Source organism: Canis lupus, chromosome 7, assembly GCF_003254725.2.
Source record: "Canis lupus dingo isolate Sandy chromosome 7, ASM325472v2, whole genome shotgun sequence".
Classification (NCBI taxonomy): Eukaryota; Metazoa; Chordata; class Mammalia; order Carnivora; family Canidae; genus Canis; species Canis lupus.
Window position 1 is genome coordinate 1,694,781 of NC_064249.1, and position 19,104 is coordinate 1,713,884.

General features: G+C 60.7%; 1 protein-coding gene across 1 annotated transcript in view; it reads right to left on the reverse strand.

Annotated features, from left to right (window-relative positions):
* The window catches only part of IGFN1 (immunoglobulin like and fibronectin type III domain containing 1), a 33,969-nt gene extending 15,705 nt beyond the window's left edge, over positions 1-18,264 (reverse strand). Inside the window, exons 1-15 of the mRNA XM_049111954.1 lie at positions 18,147-18,264; positions 16,993-17,077; positions 16,111-16,192; positions 13,217-13,325; positions 11,973-12,112; positions 10,938-11,037; positions 9,611-9,655; positions 9,317-9,362; positions 8,602-8,773; positions 7,626-7,739; positions 6,279-6,447; positions 4,811-5,083; positions 1,333-4,059; positions 577-912; positions 14-305 (exon numbers count right to left, since the gene is read on the reverse strand). Of these exons, the coding sequence (XP_048967911.1) occupies positions 14-305; positions 577-912; positions 1,333-4,059; positions 4,811-5,083; positions 6,279-6,447; positions 7,626-7,739; positions 8,602-8,773; positions 9,317-9,362; positions 9,611-9,655; positions 10,938-11,037; positions 11,973-12,112; positions 13,217-13,325; positions 16,111-16,192; positions 16,993-17,077; positions 18,147-18,264 (4,808 nt within the window). The remainder of the gene's footprint in view (positions 1-13; positions 306-576; positions 913-1,332; positions 4,060-4,810; positions 5,084-6,278; positions 6,448-7,625; positions 7,740-8,601; positions 8,774-9,316; positions 9,363-9,610; positions 9,656-10,937; positions 11,038-11,972; positions 12,113-13,216; positions 13,326-16,110; positions 16,193-16,992; positions 17,078-18,146) is intronic.
* Between the last annotated feature and the right edge of the window lie 840 nt (positions 18,265-19,104).

Consider the following 19,104-nt stretch of genomic DNA (forward strand, 5'->3'; position numbering starts at 1 on the left):
ATTCTCCCAGGACCCCCCCAAACCATCCCCATAACCTGCCTCTCCCCCCATCCCCATTCTCCCAGGACCCCCCAAACCATCCTTATAACCTGCCTCACCCCCCATCCCCATTCTCCCAGGACCCCCCAAACCATCCTTATAACCTGCCTCACCCCCTGACCCCATTCTCCCAGGACCCCCTAAACCATCCCCATAACCTGCCTCATCCCCTGATCCAGTTCTTCCAGGACCCACCAAACCATCCTTATAACCTGCCTCACCCCCTGACCCCATTCTCCCAGGACCCCCGAAACCATCCCCATAACCTGCTTCACCCCCCATCCCCATTCTCCCAGGACCCCCAAAACCATCCTTATAACCTGCCTCACCCCCTGACTCCATTCTCCCAGGACCCCGTAAACCATCCTTATAACCTGCCTCACCCCCCATCCCCATTCTCCCAGGACCCCCAAAACCATCCCCATAACCTGCTTCACCCCCCATCCCCCTTCTCCCAGGACCCCCCAAACCATCCCCATAACCTGCCTCACCCCCCTTCCCCATTCTCCCAGGACCCCCCCAAACCATCCCCATAACCTGCCTCACTGCCCATCCCCATTCTCCCAAGACCCCCCAAGCCATCCTTATAACCTGCCTCACCTCCTATTCCCATTCTCCCAGGACCCCCTAAACCATCCCCATAACCTGCCTCGCCCCCCATCCTCATTCTCCCCGGACCCCCCAAACCATCCCCATAACCTGCCTCGCCCCCCATCCCCATTCTCCCTGGACCCCCCAAACCATCCTTATAACCTGCCTCACCTTCTATTCCCATTCTCCCAGGACCCCCTAAACCATCCCCATAACCTGCCTTGCCCCCCATCCCCATTCTCCCAGGACCCCCCAAACCATCCTTATAACCTGCCTCACCTTCTATTCCCATTCTCCCAGGCCCCCCCAAACCATCCCCATAACCTGCCTCGCCCCCCATCCCCATTCTCCCAGGACCCCCCAAACCATCCTTATAACCTGCCTCACCTTCTATTCCCATTCTCCCAGGACCCCCCAAACCATCCCCATAACCTGCCTTGCCCCCCATCCCCATTCTCCCAGGACCCCCCAAACCATCCTTATAACCTGCCTCACCTTCTATTCCCATTCTCCCAGGACCCCCCAAACCATCCCCATAACCTGCCTTGCTCCCCATCCCCATTCTCCCAGGACCCCCAAAACCATCCCCATAACCTGCCTCACTGCCCATCCCCATTCTCCCAAGACCCCTCAAGCCATCCTTATCACCTATCTCACCCCCTGGCCCAGTTCTCCCAGGACCCCCCAAACCATCCCTGTGACCTGCTTCCCCCCCTGAGCCCATTCTCTCTGGAGCTCCCCAAGCCTTCCTATGGTCTACCTCGTCTACTGATCCCATTCCCCCAGAACCCCCAATACCAGTCTTATAACCTACCTCGGCGCCTGAACCCCTTCCCCCATGGTCTCCTGAGCTGTCTCTAAAGCCTGCCTCCCCCCCTGGCCCCAGCCCCCCAGACCCAAGCCCTTTTGACCCTCCTCTATAAGCTGTTCCGCTTCCAACTTGCTGAGGCCCTTGAATTCCTGGCCCACCGTAGCCTAGGGTGTCAGCAGACCCATAAGGCCCCTGGCTCCCAGAACCGTCCCCAGCATGAGGAGCGAGTGCCCTGGGGAACCTGGTACCATCCCAATGACCGGCTCCAGTGGCAGAGGCCCTAGTGCCAAGGTCCTTGCTCCCAACCCCATCATTCCCGTCGCCTCCGGCCTTCAGGTACCTCGGATCCGTGGCTCCTGCTTCACCAGAGCCATGCTCGTGGCCTCCTTTTCCAGAGGCCCCTGAGGGTCTGAAGTCCCCATAGTCTCCAGGCTGACTCCCGGGCCTTATTCTTCCAGAGACCCCCGATTCTGCCTCCGCGTGTCCCTCCCCAAGAGCCTCCGTTGTTGCAGAGACCCCATAGCCACCTCCATCCGCAGACCCTGCTGCGCCGGGACTCCCTAGGCCACCCCTGGAATGAAGCCTTCCCCGGGGGCCGCCCTCCCCCGGGCCTCTGGAGGCAGCCTCGGCCTCCGCGGGCATCCCGGAGTCACCCGCGGGCCCTCTGTCAGGGCCACCTGAGCCACTCTGGAGACGAGCAAACCTCCCCGACCCTCTTACTGCAGGCCCATCACTGTCTTTCTTTCCAGACCACGTTCCGCCAGGCACCCCCGAGCCATGCCTGTAACCACCCCCTTCCTCAGACTCTGTTCCCCCAGGTGCCCCAGAGGCAACCCCACGACCCGTGCCATCGGCAGATCCCATTTCCCCCGACACGGCCGAGGCACCGCCGTAGCCAGCGCGGTTTTCAGGGCCTGTTCGCCCAGCATACCCGAAGCCGTCGCCAAACCTCGATTCCATCCCTCCTGGGCCCCCTAAGCCGTCCTTGTCATAGCCTGTCTCACCTCTTTTCCCTCTGGGCATCCCTGATCCGTTCCCGAAATCTGGCCCAGAGCCCATTGCTCCTGGACCTCTCAGTCCGGGGTCTCCTAGGGCCTCCCCAGCCCCCAGAGCCCCCAGGCTTGGAGACCCAACTGGCCTGTGGCCTCTGCTATCCACCCCCTGACCAGACCCCATCAGTCCAGCCTCCTGGGCACCACCTGCCCCATCTTGCCCTTCTCCAGACCCCAACATGCCAGGCCGGTGGGGGGCCCCGCTTTTGCTGAGGCTGGCCCCTGTGTCATCCCAAGGACCTGTGCTCTCAGACTCCATTCTTCCAGCACCCGCTGCTCCCCGCTGACCTGCTGGCCAGCCTTGGGAATACTGGAAGCTTCCAGAGCCACCCCCTGCCTCACCCCAGCCCCCCGCTGTCTCCTGGCCTTCCCTTCCCCCGAGCCCCTGTAGGCCCTTTTCCCAGCCCCCGGGGCCTCCTGGGCCTACAGGGCTGCTCTGGTAGCCGTCCCTCCCGCCCGCTGACCTCCCTGGGCCTTGATCGGCTGCCTGTAGCCACTCCTCAGCTTTGGCCTCAGGCCCCCCTTGTCCCAGGAAGAACTTTCCGCTACCAGGCTTTGAGGGCTCCTGGGAGTTCTTTCCTACAGATCTCTGCCCTCGAGATTCCTCAGGCTCCCACAAGCCCCCTGCTTCCCCATCATCAGCACCTCTGCCTGCCCGAGGGCCCCAGGACGCAGGGCCTAGGCCTATCTTGGAGCTAGAAGCTCTCTCTCCGGGATACGCCCGGGCCCCAGGACCACCTGGCCCACTGCTGTCCCCAGCTCCCGCCGGGCCGGTCCCACTGCCCCACACTGTCCTTGTGGCTCCTTTCTGTCTTTCCCTGCTCGGGTCCCCCCCTCCCTCCACCCCACCCAGGCTCCCTGCCGGCAAAATCTCCATCACTTCCTCTTCTGACCAAGAGCCCCCAGGACCAGACTGGGATCCCCTCGGGGCTGTCTCTCCTCTCCCAGGTCCCAAAGGAGCACTGCAGAGTCGGTCCTGGCCATGCCTGTGCAGGGGACTCCCATGGTCCTCTCTGGACTCCATTCCTTCCCGGCTGCTCTGCAGTCCTCCCACCTGAGGGTGCCTGGACTCGGCCTCCCAGCCTCCTGCCAGCCTCCCGCATCTGTCCCCATCACTGTCTCTGCTGAGATCTTGCTGTTGACCTTCCACGAGGCCCCACCCTGATTCCACGCCCTCTCCCTGTAGATAGGGGCTCCCGGGAAGGCTTCGGCCCCAGCCTCCCTCTGCGTGGAGCTGATTTTCCCCAGAGGGAGTGGCCATGCCTCTGTCTGCTTCCAGAAAGCCCTTTCTGGCCTGCCCAGGGTCCCAGGCTGAGCCATCTGTCCCATCACTCCCTATCAGGGAGTAGCCATGTCCACCGAGGCCACCTGTCTCAGGGCCAGCTGTGAGTGGCAGCCCAGAAGCAGGTCCAGCCCCATTGAGGTAGCCCTCCAGGGGGCCCTGCTCTCTGAGTTCCCCACCCTCGCCACTGAAGCTTCTGGAATCTCCTGCTTCTGAGGCCCGGGCCCTTCGTGCTTGCAGCTGATGGTCAGCCCTTGTGGGCAGAAGGCTTTTATCCTTTCCAGCTTTGGTGAGAGGTCAATGCCCCCATAGAGAGACAAAAGAAAAGACCCGTTAAATCAGGCCAAGGCACCTGTCTGACCCCAACTGCTTTGCATGACCCTTAGTTTCCCCAGTAGAGCAAAGCTGACCATCTCAGAAGGAAGCCAGGGCGTGCCAGCCCATTGATAGATGAATCCTATCAGCACCTCCCCCAGCCCTGTACCCACAACCACCCTGCCCCACTATGTGGCTCATAAGTACTTTTGGAGAAAAATACATAACCTAAAACTCACGAGGTTATCAAACCGCCATGACCAGTTACATGATTTTTAAAAGGTCTGTGTGCCCCACCGTCTGCCTTACAAATGCCCACTTTATAGGTGCCTGGGATGACCTTGAGCCCAAATCCCTAGGGGGGGTTGAGGGAGCTCTTTGGCCTGACCCAGGGACTTCTCGTCCTACTGAACCTGGGCCAAGCCCTGGCCAGGACCCTCAGGCCCTTGGATCTGCGCCCACAGAGGAATCGCAGAAGCCCAGCGGAGCACACGTCCCAGAGGAGGACTGGGCTGGCTGGGCAGGGCCAGCATCGCAGTGGGGCAGGGACAGGTCTCAGGAGCCTTTCTCATTCTCAGAGGGAAGAATCATCTCAAGCGAATGACTGGCCCAAGAAGCCCCTGGCCCTGGCCTCTTTCGTGTCCCCCCCACCCCCCGCCCCGGCCCTGAGTCTTGCCTTGGTACGGACAGGGAAAGACAGAGGGATGAACCACTCACCACCTCCAACCACCAGCCAGGCGCTAGAGCCGTGGAACCCAGTGCTCAGCGAGTAGGGGCCCATGTCTGAGACACGGACTCCCTTTACCACCAGCCGGTGGGTCAGCTCGTCGGGGGACACAGACACTTCGTATCTGTCGCTGGGCTGGAGCGGCCGGTGCCGGAAGCTCCAGGCGGCGTGGGGGCAGGGGCTGGAGAGAGTGCACTCGAAGACCGCATCACCCTGCTCTTCACAGTGGGCCTCGGCCAGCGGGACCACCACTCTGGAGGGGATGGCTGTCGGGGAAGCGGGAACGGGGGCGTCAGCTTGGCAGCCTGGCACGGCGTGAGCTGACACAGCGGAGCGGGGAGCTCAGAGGCCCAGGTCCTGACCGGCTCAGCCACAAACGTCCTGTGCCACCTTGGGCAGGTCACCTCCCCGCCAGGTGACACTTCCCAGCATAAAGCGGGAGGTGATCGTGAGGTTATGAGCAGTGAGCCTGTCCTTGGCTCTGGAAGTCTGTAATCCTAAACCCAGAGATGATGTCTGGGGGGACGAGATGGGGACGTGAAGGAAACCAACAAGCTGATGGCTGCGGCGCCGCGCACGTTCTCTCCTCGGTCCTCTGACCACCGCCAACACAGGTAATGCTCTTCCCTTCCCCAAGTAAGGAAACCCGGCCTGCCCCGACCAAGAGGCAGCTCGGTCAGGGCCCCCTCCCGGGATGGCTGACTCCAAAGCCCCTGTCCCTCTCCCCTCGACCCATGTCGAGCCATGCCTGTAACCACCCCCTTCCTCAGACTCTGTTCCCCCAGGTGCCCCAGAGGCAACCCCACGACCCGTGCCATCGGCAGATTTCTCAGCCTCTCAAAGCCCCGTCCGGGCGGGCGTTCCAGGCCTGGAGATCTCATGCCCTCCTTCTTCCCCAACCTTGATTTAGAGCCATGTTCTTTACATCCCAACTGCTCAAAGCTTGCTTCCCCGGCCTGTCCTCCCAGGAGGGCTCTGGAGCGGGCAAGTGCTCTGGGGGTGGGGTTAACACTCACGCAATGGGACAGAGAGAGAGGAGGCCGGGACCCAGGTGGGGAGGGTGCATGGGAGGCAGGGAGGGAAGGCTGCCATAGCACCTGGGTGGAGCTTCTTGCTGGGGAGTGTGGGAGTGGGAGGTGAGAGTCTGCATCTGAAAGGACCCAATGTGGACATGATTGGTGGCTCCGAAGGGCCATGGCTGGGACATTGTACGCCTGGGGCTGGAACTGGGGCAGCCCAGCTCAGCACCAAGAGAGCACCGACCTCGGACCAAGACTTTGGGAAAGCAGAGATCATTTCACTGTAAGCACCCGGCTGTGCATTCCTCTCCCTTACAGTCTTGGGGAGGGGAGTTGCAAAGCACATTTAGCTCCACCCCGCCATGGCACCGACATGGGCCCCACTCCTAACGGATCTCCACTCTAACTTCTCCTGTGGGCGGGGGGGGGGGGGGGCACCCACCGCTAGCATCCAGTTCGGTGGAGAAGATTTGCACATCCTCCACCTTGACCTGGTAAATGCCAGCATCCTCGAGGTGCAGGTCCCGGATCTGGAATTGGTAGCGCTTCCCCAGCCGCCGCAGGGAGTGCTTGGTCTGGTTGTCAAAGCCGTAGGGGACCATCTCACCATCCTGAGACCGATAAAGGAAGACGGGGGTTCAGAGCTGCAGTGGGTCCCCGGCACCTCCTGCCCCAACCCCACTCGGGCAGGTTTCTCCCACGGACCCAGGCACCAGACAACATATTGCTGGAACCCCACAGGGGCTGGGGAGGGGGTCGGGGGCTGGGGCAGAGAGCAGGGCTCAGAGGCCTTGAGAGCACGGAGTGTGCGTGAAGGCATCCGTGCCCTGGGAGTGTCCCTGGCTCTTACATGGAGTAAATCATCTGCAGGTGTCACACAAGAGACACCTGAGAGGGAGACCTCAGCTCAAACGGAATAGAGCAACCACCCAAGCAGCCCCGGGGGTTCCCAGGGCACAGGGAGGCAACACCAAGGGTCCCCATTCAATGTGCTGGTCGCCAGCACATTCATTGTCGGAGGGAACAGGAGATTTGTGCCCTATCACGTGTCTTCGGGCCTCTAGGAGACCCGGTAATCCACGCCCACGCCACGTCAGCTAGAGCCCAGCCCGGATAGATTTGCCACTTGCCAGAGATGAGCAATAACCCTCGGTTGCCTACTGTGGGCCGGGCACTGCTTTAGGTACTTGGGGACATCAGGGACTAAAACAAAGATTCCTACCACCCCCCTCCCCAGGGAGCTAAAATTCTACAAGGGACACAGACAAATGACAAATATCACAAGCAGATAAAATAACGTAGATTAGAAAGGAATAGAATTAGGGAGGGAAGGAAAGAGAGAGGAGGATACAGACTCAGGAACACAGGATGGGGCTTGGGGGACTGGCAGTGTCACCACGGGGTGGTCAGGGAATTAGCCGTGTGGGTATTGGGGAAGATCAGGCCAGGCAGCAGGACCAGCTAGAGCAAAGAAACGGATGCTGGGCTGGGTGGGGGGGGGGGGGGGATGCACTTTCTCCCGCCCCCCCACCCCCCACCCCCTGCCTGGCTAGAGAACCTGGTTGCTCCATGAGAGGTGAGAGGACTCTGTGAAATGTCTACACCAAGTTGGACCTCACTCCATCCAGGAACTCCAGGGGACACAGGACTCACCATCGGTGTATTTGAGTTGCTCCCAGAGGGGAATCCACGGGACCCACAGCTCCCCCCCCAACCCTGGGACCTGCAGCATCCCTGCAGCGTCACTGCACCCCGATCCCTCCCTCCTCAATGACTCCTCCTGCCTCACCTTACACAGGTAAATGTTGCTCCCGGAATACTTGAGATCCAGCTCCAGATCAAATGTTGCAACGCCCTCCTTGCTGACCCTGATGTGTCTCAGGTTGGAGACGGCATTAACGTACTAGGGAAGACAACCCCACCGGGGAGCTCTTTGAGCTCTCTCTTCGGGGCACTCCAAACCCTCAGAGCCCAGGTCCCCAGGTCCCACTCAAGCATGCATTTGCCCATTATACAGGTGGGAAGAAATTTTCCAAGATGAGACATCAGGTCAGGAAGTCAAGTGGGAAAGAGCCCCAGGTGTCCGGGTTCTCTGACAACATGGCAGGGCCTTTCTGTTCATACGCTGTTCCAGCCAACAAAAATTAGTTGAGCCCCTAAAGTGTGCAAAGCCCTATGTTAAGGCAGTGAGAAAGCTCGGAGGACAGAAAACTGAGTCCCGGGACGTTGGATGAGCCACCTTCAAGGTGATAAAATACTATTTTCAAGATGATGAACACTCATTGTTTTGCATCTCCAGAAGACAAATTAGACTAATTAGACAAATTAGACTAGTTAGGTTAGACCCGGGAAGGAACTTCCTATACGGTTTATAGGACACTGGGATAAGTGGGCAACTGTGAGATCCCCTCCACTGGAAGCCTTTAGAAATAATACAGGTATCCAAGGCCTGGGGATGATGACAGCTGACGGGAAGCCCTTGCCAGGCGACAGGCGCGAAGCTAAGCGCTTCAAGTACATTCTCTCATTCATCGTCTCCTAAGAGGCAGGTACAACGATAACACCCATTTTACAGACAAGGAGACCAAGATGGGGAGGCCGTAACTTCCCCAATGCCCCAGGGGTTAGTAAGTATCTGAGCCAGATTTCAAAGCCAAAACGTTGACTGGAGGGCCTGGGTCCTCGGCCACACACAGCACGGGAGCTGGACGAGGGCAGGCCCCGAGCTAGGCCGCGCTCCAGGGCTGCGGCCCGGGCCAGGGTACCTTTGCCACCTTGTCCTCGTGCTCCTTGCGCATCTCCTGCAGCTTGCGCAGCATGCCCCGGTAGTCCACGATGCCGTACTTCAGGCAGATCCGCTCGTAGTCCTTGCGGTCGGCCGTCATCAGAAGCTGCCACACCTGCTGCAGGTCCACCTTCTTCTTGGGAGGCGGGGCCCTGGGGAGTAGGGTGGGCAGGTCAGAGGCCAGGGGAGCCCCAGGGGCTGGTCCCTTGGGCCCGGCACCCCCCCGCCAAAGAGGCTGTGGGGAGCTTCTGCACTAGAAGAAAGGGACGGGGGTGCTGGGCTCTGGGACTGACCACTGTTGGGACACGATGGACCTAGAGATGGGCAGGGGTCGCCTTCACCCCACAGTGCAAACTTCCAGAGGAAAAACTCTGCTCCTAATACCTTGTATTGTGGATTTTTGAGAAGGATGGTGTGCAGATTATTCTGTTAGTTTAACACTGTAAAAAAAATCATCGTCCAGGTGGAGCACCCCATTTTACATATGAGTAAATTTCCACCCAGAGAGGAGAGATGATTAATTCAAGGACATAGAGCTTAAAGGCAACAGAACCACCAGGTCAGCTCTCTTCCTTCCTCCCCTTGGCTACCTGCAGTCTAGCTTCCTAGCCGTTGGACAGGAGAGCTGAGCCCCGCTGGTTTATGGATGTAGCTGGGGACCCTTCAGCCCTACTCCTGGACAGGCCCAGACCCACCTCCTCTTCAGGAGACTTCGGCAGTCCAACAGCTCCTTCTTGAAGTCTAGAAAAAGAGCAGGAATGAGGCCCCAAGCCCAGGGTGGGATTCCAGCGGGCTAATGCAGGGCTTTTCTGCAGCAGTGGGGGTGGGGTGGGCAATTGTAGGCGCTGTGGACCATGGCTGACAACCAAGCTGTGGACTGGTGATGATCCATAAGGTGCTGGTAGGGGCTTGGTCAAGTAGGGAGCCCCAGGCGAGGAGTAGCCCATTCCCCAAAGCCCAAGAAGATGTCTGGCAACCCTTCCACCTACCCTCCTGGGTTTCCTTGTGCCTCTTCCGACTCTTCCGAAAGCCAACTGGACCATCAGGAGGAGGAGGGAATTCATGTGGACAGATAGGGAGAGAAGTGAGACACACTGATGGCCTTCCTGAGAACCAGCTGAGTGCCAGGGCCCGGTCCGCCCGACTGTCCACAAGGGCAAGAGCTCAGCAAGAGCGATGAGCAGGGCGGAGGGTCTGTGCATCACAGGCTTCGATACCCAGAGCCCTAGCATGACCAAGGTGGAGCTGACCTGGTTATCATTGCACGCGGAGGGGGCCCGCTGACAGGTCTGCAGGGCAGGGGGTAGCAGAATGAGCGCTGTGACCGTAGCTGGCTGGTACTTGCCTTCCCAGCTTCCCTTGCCACCAGGAGTGGCTGTGTGACATGGTCTGGCCAGTGAGATGTAAGCGCAAGTCTCCAAGGAGTTTCTGGGAAAGCTTTTGCTTTCTTGGTAAAAGGTCCAGATGTACCTGGGGCCACCTATTTCCCCTTCTCCCCCCCCCCCCTTGCAGGTGGATTCAGTTTGGATCTGCAACAGCCATCTTATGACCGTGAGGCTACGAGCCAACGTCTTCAGGTGGCAGCGCGGTGGGACAGGAAGAGCCTGGCTGTCCCGTGACAGCCCTGAGCTGCAGCTTGAGCCTTGGACTCCAACATAGGACTCTTATCATGTGACATAACCAAGTGTCTTTATTTCCTGGGCTATTCGTAGTAGGGTTTTCTGTTACTCGTGGGCAAAAGCATAACCAATTGAAGGACTAGATTTGCTTTTCTCAAGAGACGTGTACCTTCCTGTTATCGTATGTCAACAATTAATTTAAAATCTGGAAACACGGTGCAGGCCAAAACAGACAAACAACCCCCGCCCCACACATGTCTGGGAAAGGATCTGGCCTTCCTACGACCTGTCTGCCCCCTCCCACGGGGGCCTGTACCAAGTATCCTTTGTACCTTGGAGAAACCGGGGCCCAGAGAAGAAAACGAAGCCCACTGAAGCAGTTAGCAGAAGGTTCAGGACCAGAAACCAAGCTCCAGGTCCTGCCCTCATTCCACGGGGTTAAGAGAATATCATTCAGAGCATCTGCAGCGGGGCATCTGCTGAGTGTGCGGCTTTTAAACCACATGCAGAGTTGGCATGTAAGTGGCTGAAGCCAAGGGCCCTGGCACCGGGTAGGACAGCAGCCTTGCTGTCCCTCTCTCCTTTCACCTCACCGGCTGCCCAGCCTCTGGGGCCTCTGAGGGCTCTCTGAGGAGAAAGCCAGGGTCAGCACCCCAAGCAGCGATGAGACAGGAGGACGGCAGGGGGACGAGCCCACCTTCGATGACCAGGAGCCTGGTGGCGCACGTGGCCTCTCCGTACACGTTCACTGCGGTACAGCGGTACAGGTCTGTGTCCTCGCCCGTCAGCTTGTTGATCTGCAGGGGGGCCAAGGCCAGGGGAACAGGACTAGCACCCCCCCCTTCCTCCACTTGCTAAAACACGGCGAGAGGTTTATCCAGATGAGTAAGACGCAGCCCTCTCCTTGTAGAGCTCACGGTCTTCGTCAAGAAAGTCAGACCCCAAAACAAAAAACTGGATCATGACAGAGAGCAGGTGTACCATTGGCAGGTAGTGGGACAACGCTGGGTGGGGCGGCTCTTCAACAGCAGAGGCAACGGGATGTAGCAGAAAGAGCTGGCTTTTTCGGGTCAGATGGGCCTGGGCCTGCATATCCTCTCTGCCATGTGTTATGGGCTAGGGGACCTCGGGGAAATTACCTAACCTCTCTGAACCTTAGCTCCTTATAAGGTGGGGGTAACGATGCCTCGAAAAGAAGTGGATGGTCAGGAGTAATCATATAATCTCTGTCAAATGTTTAGCCCGAGGATCAGGCCCAGCACATAGTAGGTGCTCAGTGACCGGTAGCTCTAACTATTGCCAACACCGGCCAGCATGGACGGAGCGCTCACTAGAGCGCAGGCGCTGGCTGGACACTCTACATAAACTTCTCATATTCATGACACCGTAAAGCGAGTACTGTTGTTCTCCCCCATGTAACAGATGAGTACGGAGTACGAAGGAAGGAACTTTCCAGGGCCAAGGTGGCTTCCTATGCCAGAAATCAGACTCCAGAGCTTGAGTCCGTAAGCTCCAGCCTCTCCACCTGTCAGGTTGTCAGCAGAGGTACCTGCGCGCCCGCCAGGCCCACCCCTGGCTCGGGCACCTGGAGCCACAGGACATTGCTGAGTGCACTCAACCCCAACTGGGAACATCTCCTACTGCTCTGGGCCGTTGGAGGCCGCCAAGGGGACCTTCAAGGGGACAGGGAGAGACACGGAGACCTGGGTCGGGGGAGAGCTGCAGATCTGACCTGTAGCACGTGCTCCTTGCTGCCAGGGGCAGAGGAGATCTGGTACTTGCTGGAGTTGCTGAGGGCCCCTTGGGTGCTCTCCCAGTGAACCTCCGGTCTGGGCTCCCCGCACACCACGGCCCGAAGGATGGCATTTTTCCCTGTGGTAGGAAAAAGGCGGTCAAAGGATTGGCGGCTTGGGCAGGCCCAACCGTATGCTTTACTGAGGCTTTAATGTGTTGTTTTCACGGCTCTAGGCATTCCAACTGTCCATTCCAAGAAGGGTGACAGGCCATGGTGCCCTGACTGAAGGACTCGTAAGATGCCAGGCGGCGAGCAGCAGTTATCAAGCACCCAGAGACAAATCCCCACCTGGCCTCTACATCGCGGAGTATGGGCTCCTTGAGGCCAAGATGCGGCTGGACTGCCCATGGTGGAAGGAGAGGCAGGCAGGGCTTGGGGTGGAAGAGTGTGTTTCTCTGCAAGTGGGTGAGGGAGAAGTCTAAAGGACTCTCCGAGGACTGGGAAGGGGATGCACCTTTGCCGGGGGCGGGGGGTCCCATGTCTACCCTCGAGGCGGGATGATCCTGAGACACAGGGTTCCGGCCTCACAAAAGAGCCCAAGCCCCATCTTTGGCATGGAAGGCTGGAGCTGCCTACCCTCGGGAATCTCTTGGGCTCCCACCAGGAACCCCTCCACTGGGAGCAGCGCAGTTAAGACCCAAGGGCCCTTCCCAGTGATGACAGACAATCTCTCATGACCTCGTTGAGTGGGGACATAGAGTCAGACTTAGAAAAATAAGGCGCCGTGCTTTCTTTTATACCACGATGACGTCAACTGAAAGGTACTGTAGGAACCCGTGATGGGGAAAGAATGCCCAATTCTCACTCCTTCCCCCAGAGGCCTTTGCTCCCATTACTTTCCTGGGCACTTTTCTCACGCGGCCCAAATGAACCTCATTTTAACAGTGTCTACAGCGGCTGCTCAGAGGCTGGGAGAGAGGAGGGGGCGAGGGAACACCACCACCTCTCCTGCTCCCCAGTTTGCATCGCCCACCCTGGTTCCCGGATCTTTCTTGCTTCAGCATATCATAGTACGTCTTCACTCCCCACGCCCGTTCTGCCCCTCATGTCCCTGGACCTTCTGGGGACCCGCACAGGCAGGCACCCCCCAAACAGAGGGAGACACGGTGTGGCCTGGTGCTGGGCGTGGGGGCTGGGAGGCAGGCTGTGACACCCTCAGCAGCTGCCCTCCTGGGGCTCACCCTCCTGCAGCGCCATGGGGACGGGCTTCTGCTGGAAGTCTGGTGTGCTGCAGCCTTCGGGGATCTCGTCCACCAGCTGCCGGATGCTCACCCCATGAAGGGAAGACTTCTTGGCGGGCTTCCCTGGAGACGGTGGGGGAAAGCGAGATGAGCCCTCCCTACTCTTCCTCAAGGATGGCCCTTGAACACAATGGGGCCCTGACGCGCATGCACCCAAGGAACGTGGGCCCCCCCCCCTCACTATCCCACCACTGGGCAGGATTGTGTCTCAGAGCTTCAGCCCGTGAGCAGGGCTTTGCGACTTTCTAGTGGAATCAGGCAGTGTGAATGGAGCCCCTGGGCAGTAGGCAGGGGGCTCCCAGGGCCTGGCAGCGTCACCGCGGTCAAGCTGGAGAAAGGAGAATGGGAAGGGGCTCCGTGGGGGGCTGTGCACGCTTCATTTAGGAAAACAAGGTAAAACCCACAGTTACGACTGGTAAAAACAAAGATATGGGTGAGTTCTGCAAATCTCTGAGCCTCCTCCTACCCTCGCCCACCCCCCCTCCTCGCATTGGAAGCGCCAGGGAGGGACGAGGGCAGGGAGGGGGTCAGCTCGTCTCTCACCTGCCATGGTGCAGGTGCCTCCTCCGTTACTGGGCGCCGCGGCTGATCTCCTGGGGACAGAGACAGAACGGCTGAGGGAGGTGCAGGCCGCTCTTCCTGCCACGCCCGCCCCGTGGGTGCCCGGCCCGTCTCTGGCAGGGGAGCTGGGCGCAGCCGCCTAACCCCACCCGCAGCACTGATCGGCGTCCTTCGAGTCACGAGGGGCAAAGCCGGCTTCCGGGACACAGGGCAGGGTGGGCAGGTGCCCGCTTGCACCCTTCCCGGGTCACCGAGCCCCCGGGCCGAACCTGCCACCTGTGCGGGTGGTGGCCTTTGGGGGGTCCCCGGGCCCCAGGGCCCCCCGGCGGCTGGGGCTCAGCCTCCCCAGACTTCAGTTGATGCTCAGCCATGTGCAGCGGCCTCCCGGGGGGCGGGGGGCGGCTTTCCAGGGATGTGTGGGGCCTTGGCTCTGTCCCAGCTCGGGGCTGCCCAGCAGCGCCCCGCAGGCTCTGCCCCCGCCGCAACCAACTGGGACCCTTCTATCACCAGGTCTGGGGAAATCCCCTCGCTGGCTGCTCCCCGCTGTCTGCGCGGCCTGGCAGGCGCCTCATAAATCCATCTGCCCCTCGGGCGGCCCGTGAGTTACGGCGTCAGGTGAGCGCAGGGCCTGCGCCTGTGCCCCGCGCGCCTGCATCCCGGGCCCATCCTGCGCGGGCCCAAGGCCAGCGGCTTCCATTTTGAGGCCGGGTTGGCTGCCCGGGAGCCTCGTGTTCCGGACGGGGTCACGGGAGAGCACCTGCCCCCACCCACGGGTTTCACAACCGCCCACCCGCTGCCACCGCCCGCCCCACCGCCCGCCCCAGGTGGCCCCCACGGCCGCCCCGGGCACTGGAATGCCAGGCGCGCCAGCCGCGTTCTGGGGCGGTCACCCGGCGGGCTGCGCGGTGGCGGCGGCGGGGGTGGCCACGGGGAGCCCCCCCCACCCGCAGACGGCAGCTGACCACGCGGGTGGGGGCCCGCGGGGGGCTGCGGGGGGCTGCGGGGGGGCCCGCGGGGGGCTGCGGAGGCTGCGGGGGGCGCTGCGGAGGGCTGGAGGAGGCTGGAGGGGGCTGGAGGGCGCTGCGCGGGGCCTGCGGGGGCTGCGGGGGGCTGGAGGGGGGCTGGAGGGGACTGCCGGGGGGCTGCGGAGGCCTGCGAGGGGCTGCGGGGGGGCTGGAGGGGGCTGCGGGAGGGGCTGCGGGGGGCTGCGGGGGGCTGGAGGGGGCTGCGCGGGGCCTGCGGGGGGCTGCGGGGGGCTGGAGGGGGCTGGAGGGGACTGCCGGGGGGCTGCGGAGGCCTGCGAGGGGCTGCGGGGGGGCTGGAGGGGGCTGCGGGAGGGGCTGCGGAGGGCTGCGGAGGGGGCCCGCGGGGGGCTGGAGGGGGCTGCGAAGGGTTGCAGGGGGCTGGAGGGAGCTGGAGGGGACTGCGGCGGGGCCTGCGGGGGGCTGGCGGGAGTTGCGGGGGGGGGGGGGGGGGGCGGGCTGCGGAGACTGCGGAGGGCTGCAGGGGGCTGGAGGGGACTGCAGGGGGCTGGAGGGAGGTGGAGGGGACTGCGGGGGCCTGCGTGGGGCGGTGCTGCGGGGTCCTGTGAGGGGGCCTACAGGGGGCTGCAGGGTCCGTGGGGGGCTGCGGGGGGCCTGTGGGAGGGCTGCAGGATCAGCGGAAGGCTGCTGGGGCCTGTGAGGGGGCCTACGGGGGGCTACGGGGCTCTGTGAGGGGGCCTGCAGGGGCCGCGGGGGGGCTGCGGAGGCCTGTGGGGGGGGGGCTACAGGATCAGTGGAGGGCTGCTGGGGCCTGTGAGGGGGCCTACGGGGGTCTGCGGGGGTCTGCGGGGGATGTGGGGGGACTGCGGGAGCCGCGGAGGCCTGCAGGACCTGTGGGAGGGCTGTGCGGGGGCTGCAGGATCAGCAGAGGGCTGCTGGGGCCTGTGAGGGGGCCTACAGGGGACTGCGGGGTCCGGGGGGACTGCGGGGGCTGCTGGGGTGTGGGAGCCTGCGGGGCCTGTGGGAGGGCTGCGGGGGGGTGCTGCGGGGTCTGCGGGGGCCTGCGGTGGGGCTCTGGGGTCCACGGGAGCCTGCCGGGGGTCTGCAGAAGGCCTGCGGGGGCTCTGGAGTCCGCAGGGACTGCGGGGGGCTTCGAGGTCCGTGGGATCCTGTGGGGGGGGGCCTGCAGGAGCCTGCGTCCCACCCCCCGCAGGTCCTGGGCACCTGCAGTGACTTGGAACTTAGCCCGACACCTGGCTGTCCCCTTGGTCGTCCTCCCAGCCTCGTGGCTCTCAGGCGCCCCGCCTGCCCCCCCACTCCTAAAGCGCACTGCCCACCCGCTGCTCCCCCCCCTTGTGTCCACAGGCCCCAGCTGAGAAGGGACAGAGAAGCACTCCAGACAGGAATTTAGGGGCCTGATGTGAAGCCACCTTGACCCCCAGATCTCTGCTCTCTTCAGGAAGCCAGATCCGGGGCAAGGTTAGTGACCAGTGGGGTGAGAGATGGGCTGGGTTGGAGGGTTGGAGGGTTGGAGGGTAGGGGGATGTGGTTTCCATCAGAGGGAGTGGGAAGGAAGTGAATTCTCTCCTCATGGTTCCTTCCCTCTTTTGAGAAGAAATCCCAATTTTTCTCAGCACCAAACAGCAGTCGCGTCCTCACTCAGCCTGTCCCGTCACGACTCTGGGCCCTGGCGCCCCGGGCAGTGGTCCCCGTCTCCCCAGGCCCCCAGGCCCCCAGCCCCCGCCCCACCTGCCCCTCCGGGCAGCTGCTGCCCCCCCCTTCCAAACTGGTAGGGTTGAGGCAGGAAGAGCCGAGTGGGGTTTGTCTCAACTGCTTTGACCAGGTTATTAATCAAGATGGAACAAGTCCCAGGCCAGAGGTCCTTATTCTGGACGGCTAGCCAGGTGTCTAACCTGGTCATCCTTCCACACACTAAGCCAAACTGTGCCTGGAAGACCCCAGCCAGGACAGAACGCTGGACAGGACTTGCTGAAATTGTCTCTTCCAAATATCCTGGAGTCATTTAGAGGGTACTGTGCGTGCACCCATGGGGCTGTGCCTCATGCCCACCGCTGCCCCTTCCTGAGTAGAAAGGTTAGAGAGCATTCCCGCATCTCTCCTTCTGCCCTGCTCTGCCCTGGGTGGGTAGCTGGGTGCACGGTGCCCACTTACCTGGGTACCCTGCCCACGTCCAGCCTCCTGAGTGCTCCCTCCTCCCTGTTCCCGCTGCTGCACACTGCCGGGGGCTCTGAATGGACTGCTGGTGGACGGGCAGTGCCGGGAGCAGATGTAGGTCACCGCGGACTCCCCAGGCTCCTCGGCCCCTCCCACTGCCCGCCTCCGGCCTCCTGCTCCAGCCCAGGCTTGGCAGGACAGCCCCCCTCGGCGGCGGTTAATGCCCTAGCCTCTGAGGAGGTCAGAGATGGAAGGGTCCTGTGACATTAGCTCATCCAACTCCTCGGTTTGCAAAGCTGGGAGCTCTTAACTAGTGGCGTGGTTAAGTTTGTTCCACATCGCCTCATTTAGATGACCCTTTTTAGCAGGGATGGGGTACTTCATCCAAAGCCCTAATTTTGCAGCTAAGCTGATCCCTTGAGACCCTTGACATCATAAGTCACACAAATACATAAAGCCACTGCCCTCTTGGGAATCACAACTCAGAGCAGCAGCGTACAGGCAACAGGTTTTGGGAACCACACAGAAGAGCAAGATCCCAAAGGCTCTACTGTGGGGGTGCACTCTCCTGCTAGAGTGGGGCAGGAGGAGACCCTGGAAGCCATGCAGCCAGGAGGCCTTCTTGGGGAAGGTGAGCTTTCTCGGGATAGAAAGGGGGGCGGGGGCTCGGCAGATGGTTGGGTTTTTGAGGACGTGTGGATGGAAGATGGGAAGTGGGGACAGGATAGCTGCTAATAGGTTTTCTTAAGGAGAGTGAAGGGGAAGCAAAACTCAGGAGATGAGATGAGAAGGTCACCCGGTCGGCTTCAAAGGGAGACCCCTGGGTACTTACACGGACTCATTAGCACACGAGCACACTGCCAGTTGTGTCAGAGCCACCTCCGCATGTGTTCTGAGAAGGGAGGTGTTTGACCCCTTCCACTCTGGGGTGTGTGCATGCACAAGTGTGGGTGTGTGTGCGCGTGTGCATCTATTTGTGTGTTCCCCTGTGTGTCTCTCACCCTAGGTGTCAGAGGCTGGTGTTTCATTTATTCAGTAAGTGTGTGTTGAACGCCTACCCTGTGTCGGGTCCTGGGTCTGGCACTGTGTTAGGCGCTGGGAACATAAAGGAAGGGAAGCAAAGGACCAGGCCTCCTTCTCGTGGAGCTTACAGTCTAACGGGTCAGACGCGGGCCGATTAGCCAGTTCTACAAACTGCAGCATGTGCTCCGAGGGAACCAGTAGAGGGCCGGTAGAGCTGGAGCTGGGAGCCCTGGGGCGGGAGGCCATGAGCGGAGCGTGTGGACAGGTGGGCTTGAGAAGCCGTTGGAGAATTTTGATCTCTGTCCTAAGGGCTATTGAGGTTTGTTTAAGTTGAAAGAGAGACAGGATCCAGTTTGCAGTTTTAGAAACTCCCTCTGGTGCAGGTAGAAAGGAATGGGGGAGAGTGGAAGTGGGAGGCAGGAGTTCAGCTCCCAGGAGCCTGGTCCAATAAAGCCAAGGTGTTCTTTCTGATGATAGGGGCCCTGGGCTCCAGGGGGCCTTCTGAGCCACAATGCTCCAGCGTCCCAGGAGGGGAAGAGGGAGGTTGGGAACATGGCCCATACACAGCCCTTCAGCATATTAGGTGCCTCCATGGCCCTCCAGGTAGCTGGTAGTTTCTTCCCTGAGGCCTGGGGATGGCGAGAAGACCACAGTCGTCATGCCTCCCTGCTCTGCTTTGTACCATCCTTGCATCCCTCTCATTGCAATAAGATGGAAATTTCAGGACTCCAAGCAACAAAAATGGGTCAAAGCGCTTTCATTCATCTTCTATCCTTTGTTTTTTTTTAATCCTTTATGCTTTATGAAATGGAATGCCCAATAATATATAGCTGTGCCGGGCATGTTTAGCCATCTGCCTGAAGGTGAGAATCCTCAATGGTATGAAAGATCCTAGGTCAGACACTGGTGTTGCTTCTTGTGATTGGAAGCAGGTAACAAAGGGGGTGACGAGACAGCCCCTTGAGGGAATTTTCTGGCTACCTACCACTCAGGCCGACGGTAGTTTTCTGTTCCCCAGTGATCTTCCCCAGGGCCCAGATTTTATCCAGTGGTAAAATGTTCACACTACGTCTCTCCATGATGTGA